The sequence below is a fragment of the Phaseolus vulgaris genome, chromosome 3 (assembly GCF_000499845.2).
Source record: "Phaseolus vulgaris cultivar G19833 chromosome 3, P. vulgaris v2.0, whole genome shotgun sequence".
NCBI classification, from domain to species: Eukaryota; Viridiplantae; Streptophyta; class Magnoliopsida; order Fabales; family Fabaceae; genus Phaseolus; species Phaseolus vulgaris.
The window spans coordinates 30084601-30090847 of NC_023757.2; the positions used below are offsets into that span (position 1 = coordinate 30084601).

Consider the following 6247-nt stretch of genomic DNA (forward strand, 5'->3'; position numbering starts at 1 on the left):
CTCAAACTATGTACTTTATTTCGGTTTGCATTACTTAAGTGCATGTTTAGATCATATAAAGACTTCAATTATAAAACACAAATATTTTAAATTTTAAAACTTAAAGTTGATAGTTAAAATTTTGATAATTAATTAAATATAATTTAAAAATTATCTATTAATAATAAAAATCAACTTAAATATCAATAATTTTTTATCTCTAAAATAATATTTAATTTAATAAATATAATAATTATTTTTAATTTCATATTTTTTTTTGTAATAATTAGTTATATAGACAAGAAAAAAAATTAAATAAGTTAAAATTAACCTATGTAAAAATAAAAATAAAAAATCACATTAGCGAAATTCTACATATTAATTATGAAATAATAAATTTTAACTTTTTCTTATTTCTCTTTCGCAAACATAGCTCATCAAAAAATTTACATACATATGTCGTAAAATGTATTTATTCTTCTAAGATGATATTGTTGTTGAAAAGTCTTAAACATGCTTGGGCGATATTTTCTATAAGTTATTTTCAGGGGAAAAATTACAGAGTAGTTTTTCTATAAATCAAAATTAACTTATATATAAGTTAAAAATAAAATTTGGTATGATTTTTTTTTTTACAAATCTATGTACAAAATAATTATATTTTATGAAGAAGTTGATTTTTTTTTTCTCTCTTTGGAAGAACATTATGAAGAAGCTAATTAGTGTAACGAGTAATATTTATTATATATGATCACTTGTTTAAATAATTTTAAAAAAAAGTTAAAGGTCATAAAAAAACCTCAATAGTGTGTTTTAATAAGAAATTTAACAATTTTAAGAAAATAAAAATACATTACAGTTAATTTGTTTGTAATTTAAATTATTTTACTCTTCAAACATTTTTTAGATAAAATATTATTTTGTTTGGATGGAATAGTTTAATTACTACATAATTAAAAAATATTTAATAATTTAAAATTATCACCTGATGATATTTAAATCCATGTTAATTAAAAGCAAAATTTACAGAGTTTTTTAGTTAATGTTAATAAAGGATTTTTTTCTATTAATATGGATCGAAGTTATTGTTTATTGATATTAATCAAGATTATTATTTATATGTTACTAATCATATAATTATTTTATCAATGTTACCAACATTGATTGAGACTAATGTAAATGATATAGATCAAGGAATAATTTCTGGTGTATTTTGGTAAAAGAAACCATATGAACAATGTCAAACGCAAAAAGCTCCAACTTACATCAAACAAAAAAATAGTTTATAAAACTTTTACTTATAAAAACATATATAATTTATGTTGACCAAAAAAATAACTTAATACAGCTTAACTAAAAATAAAGATATTACATAATATATTATTTATAAAATATAATTCATAAAGTGACTCAAATCTATCTTATGAGTCAGTTTTCTAGAACTAAGTTGGAACTTTATATAGGTCAGCTAAATCCTAAACTTTTTAAAGGTTAAGAATATCTCAGTATTCATCTATGTCCCGCCAATAAATAGATATATATGTTTCTTTTCTCAGAAACAGAATCAATAGTTTAATTTACAATACAATGGAAACTTTTTCTAGGTACGTTTTGTATAAATAAAAATAAATGAACTCCTTAAAGAAAAATAAAAGTGAATTTTGGCACTTACCTTTTTTAGTGTGAAAAATAAAATAAAAGTGGAATTATAAGAATGAGGGTCGTATTTTTGTTTAGAAAACGAAAATGATATATACGTATGAGAAACGTATTAGGGTTGAGTAGAGGAATTAGAAAAGTTGAAAGTAGAAAAAGTATTGTATAACTGGACTCCACAACGCAAAGAAAGAAGAAAAGAAAAGTGTGCGGACCAAACAAGACTTTATTTTTATTCTTGAGTGCCGAATTTGATTTTCTACCCCGCAATACAAATGCAAATCCAAATGCAATTCAAATCAAACTGAAAATCAACCTTGGTGTGTGGGACCACCAGAAGCGACTTCCAAATTTCAAGTCAAGCCTGGGTGGGACCCATAATATATCCACGTCGGAATCCACCGTGGCATTGAATTCATGGGACCCACCTCAAACACATACAAATAATTAAGCTGCGTTTTCTTTGTATAATTAATGTCACGTTATATATGTTTAAATAGAAAGTTTTATACTAAACATGTTTAACTTAAAATAACTTTCACATTAAAGAATGCCACAACAAAATTTAAACAATTACATTGAAAACTCTGTAAAGTGTCAACCTCGCCTAATAGGAAGAATAAAGTTAAAATTCTCAGCATTTGCAAGTTCAAACAATGCATGCAATGATATTTCACAAAAAAAATACTACGATTCACCAAATATAAAATCTTTTCCTAAATAGGTTTAATTTGGTAATATAAAATTTTAAAGTAATCAAATAAATTAAAAGTTATATTGAAAAGCCTCCTCAACACACTCCATATATGCCATTTTGGGCAAGCTCTCCTTTTTTCATCCTTACTATCTTTATCAAAAGTTTTCCTTCACCATTGTTATGTTCAAAAACCTTTATTGCAATTTCTTTCACCTTCATCAAACACGTTCTTTTATGTATGAATATTAGCTAGTTCAATGTTCAGTTCATATATGTGAGTAAGAAACTTCGTATTCAGAAGTGATAGTGAGAAGAAAGTGTGTTTGTTTTTCTTGGTTGGCACGTGTAGCGGAGGGACCCATCCGTGAAATATTAAAGAGAAGAGAATAGAATAAAGTTAGGAGGTGAAAGTGTGATATTACCGATGAAGAAATTTTGATGATGAGAAAGTAAATAAGTTTGGAGGCGAGTGAAAAAATAATATTGTCCGTACGAAAGGCAACAAGCGTGAGAAGGTTTAGGGTTATTGGAGTGGTACTTTGGGGGCATATTTTGGAACTTTAGAAAAGAAACTCTCCCTAATGGCCTACTTGAACATTGAAGCTACCTCACCAATAACAGTGCACCACGTCTAAAAAATTGCCAATACTTTCTCACCTTTTCTTTAGCAATCTAGAAACTTTGGAAGATAGGTGCTGGTTCAGCTCCCGTGGACAAGGTTTCAAGAGTGGGATTACTCATAATCTAAATATAATAACACTTATAGAGAAGAAAATGAAAAAGGGTGTGTGTGGAGCCAAGTATATGCTTGTCCTTAAATTCTTATTTAATTATATGTACCATTCTCCATCTATAATGCCCTCACTAGGTACCTACTAAAGAACCAAGGGAATGAAACACAAGAATCGAATCAAACAAGGTTAATAATATCAAAGAATGAAATCATCATCATCTGTAAAGAAACAAACAAGTTACAACTCCTTTCATCACCTTCCTCCATTACAATAAAAATCAAAAATAAAAAACAACTGTATCTATAAGCTGAAAAACAATCCCCAATTCCTTCTCTATCCTTATAATCCACAATCCCTAGGTGTGTGCTACACATGAATGATTTATTTCATGTCTCTATTTTCTACTGCCACCTCTCCATATTTCACAATCAAACCCTGCTCTTGGTATCTGTAAAAGACTATAGTAACTTGCAAACAACTCTTATTTCTAGTACTGTTATTCAATTAAAATTAAAGTTTCACTTCAATAAACGTTAACTTTAACTTTAATTAAAATACAACACTAAACTTACTTAAAGAATTGCATCTAAGTTTTTATGTTTTGCTTTCCAATGTTTCACATGTAGTCATTCATGAGATGTTGCTCTAGGAACAACATGTTTTCAACGTTCCAAAAATTGTCAGACGAGTCACCATTCTGCAGGTTCCACGGATCTAGGGATTGAAAATCCAATCCTTGAGGGAAAGCCCCAGATGGGCTTGTGATGCAATTGGAGTAACTGGTTTGAGAGGGTTGATAATAATCTGCAGGATTAGTGTTATTACTGTTTCTGCTAACCGGAACACTGTAATAATCAGTGAGATCAGATTTTGTTGAGACTTGAGTCCCGAATGAGTCTGATGATGACAAAGCTGTGCTACTATTCTCTGGAGTGTGACTTTGCATGACATAGGAACCCACAAAGTCACTGTTCATCGCTGAAGGATCGATTAATCCCATTTTATCCTTGAGATTATGAACCTCTATTTCGTTGTTTTTAAGGTTGTTCTCAGAGGTGTATGCTTTGTTGGTGGTGACTGAGGCAGTTGCAGCTGCTTGAATGCGTTCCACCAACCTCGGCATCCAAAGGTAACGCATGGTGTCCTTGAATTGTTTGCTGTTCACGTCACATTTGAGTTGTTTGGCATGCTTTTGAACACGAGTTCTCCAATAGTTCTTTATCTCATTGTCCGTTCTACCAGGCAAATATTGAGCAATTTTCGACCATCTGAACCCATAAATAAACAATTGTTAATAAAATACTAATTTCTTCTATTAGGACAATTTCTACTAAAAAAAACTCTATATAATATATGTATATACTGCTTTCTCTTTTGGTAGTCACAATTAAATGAAAACAAAACATTTATTATATAATCAAAACCATGAAATGATTTATAATAACTAAGATCATTGATCTCAGTTCAACAGTTTATGCAATAGACGCATAAGATATAGAAAAGAAGAAAACAAGAATAGGTATTTTTGAAGGAATGCATGCATCTTTGGGTTAATTAATTACCGGTTTCCCCAGCGAGAATGGAGTTCCAGGATCAAAAGTTGTTCTTCAAGCGTGATGTTTCCACGTCGAACATCAGGACGAAGGTAGTTGAGCCACCTCAATCTGCAACTCTTCCCCGTTCGTTTCAGCCCTATAAAATTATGAGCAGAAAGGTTATAAGTTATTATTCAGATCGGTAAAGCACTGAGCATAACACAACACTGCAAAGGAGGGAAAACGAAAGAGCATTGCCTCCCTCCTTTATATGGCACTTTCTTTTTCTGAAACGTTAATGATTGAGAGAGGAGGCATCAATTCATTTTCTTTTCCCTTTTTTCACAAGTGGGTGCGGCCAAGCAATTACCACCAACCAATATTCATCAATTTTATACCATACGATATATATACATATATATCTATAAGCTTATCCGCACACACACAAAAATTGAACTTTGGCTTCCCCAAATTCATTGGAGGCTATTAAAAGGTAGAATAAGTGGAGACATGACACCAGAATGACAGAGGAAGATTGAAAAACAGAAATTTGAATGAATTAAAAGAGATATATATATATATATAGGAAAAGTGATGAGATGTAGATACCAGCAGAGAGGGCGAGGGTGTTCCAGCGACCTTCGCCATGAGTGGCAATGTAATTGATGAGAGTGAGGTCCTCATCGACGGTCCAGGGGCCTCTTCGAAGGTCCATCTCGTCCTCACTCAAAAGGGTGTTGGTAGTTCTTCTTCCTTTTTCATCCATTGATGACACAACTTCTCTGAGACCAAAGAAAAGAGGTGTGTTTGGTGAAGAGGTGTGAATGAGATTGAGATAGGTAGGGAGAGAAAAGGGAGTTGTGTTGTGTTGTGTTGGATTGTTACAAGTGAGATAAAGAAGGGTGGGGGTTCTTATAAATACGGAAGGAAGGGGTTTTGAAAATGTGGGAGAAAGGGAAAACGATAGAAGAGAGAGAAGATGATTAATTAAGTATCACTTAAGAATGTGTAGCAATTTGGAGCATAATTAATTGTAGTTTGTATGTATGACACTTTGACTTTCTTTCCTCCTTTCTTGTGTGCGCGTGCCTACCAATGCTCACAACACACTTTCAATTTTAACTTCAAGCGTTTTCAAGTTACCACCTGTTCAACTCTTCTCACCACTCACCTTCCTCTCTACATGTTACTAACACAAATATATCTTCATCTCCACAACACAAAATACACCTGCTTTTAATTCTCTCTAAAATTAATTGGATTACATTTGCAAAATAATTTTCTATTTATGTATTTATACTTATCTTAACTACTATATTATTTTACCAAAAAAATATATTATTCTTACGTCAATATCCGTTTCCCGTTTTCTTGTCTTATTGGTATGACTATATTATCTCCAAAAACATTTCGATGCTCAAATCAGATGTAACGATATTCAAGTTACGAGTTCAAATCATCTTTTCTAATCAGATCAGGTTACAAGTTCAGATTATCTTTTACTTAAAAGTTTTCACCTATTTATAATTTTGTCAAGATTCTCTTTTCAGAAAAAGATTATTTAAGTCCATTCAGATTTAATATTAGTCTAATTGCATTCTTAAAAAATAATAAGATCTTACTCGTAATTAATTTCATCGAGAAAA

At 30.7% G+C, this 6247-nt stretch overlaps 1 protein-coding gene across 1 annotated transcript; it reads right to left on the reverse strand.

Annotated features, from left to right (window-relative positions):
- Window positions 1-3241: 3241 nt before the first annotated feature.
- Window positions 3242-5519, reverse strand: LOC137807048 (transcription factor MYB108). Its single transcript, XM_068607468.1, has 3 exons — window positions 5211-5519; window positions 4629-4758; window positions 3242-4334 (listed from the first exon to the last, which is right to left on the reverse strand). Exons 1-3 carry the CDS (start codon window positions 5365-5367, stop codon window positions 3683-3685), a joined length of 939 nt encoding a protein of 312 aa, XP_068463569.1. The 5' UTR covers window positions 5368-5519; the 3' UTR covers window positions 3242-3682.
- Between the last annotated feature and the right edge of the window lie 728 nt (window positions 5520-6247).

Bases quoted from the DNA above. Each gene is read 5' to 3' on its own strand.
- LOC137807048 (XM_068607468.1), bottom strand. From the start codon at position 5,367: ATGGATGAAAAAGGAAGAAGAACTACCAACACCCTTTTGAGTGAGGAC. The intron at 4,759-5,210 runs GTATCTACATCT...ATAATTTTATAG, and splicing joins CACCCTCGCCCTCTCTGCTG to GGCTGAAACGAACGGGGAAG. The intron at 4,335-4,628 runs GTAATTAATTAA...TTATGGGTTCAG, and splicing joins CATTCTCGCTGGGGAAACCG to ATGGTCGAAAATTGCTCAAT.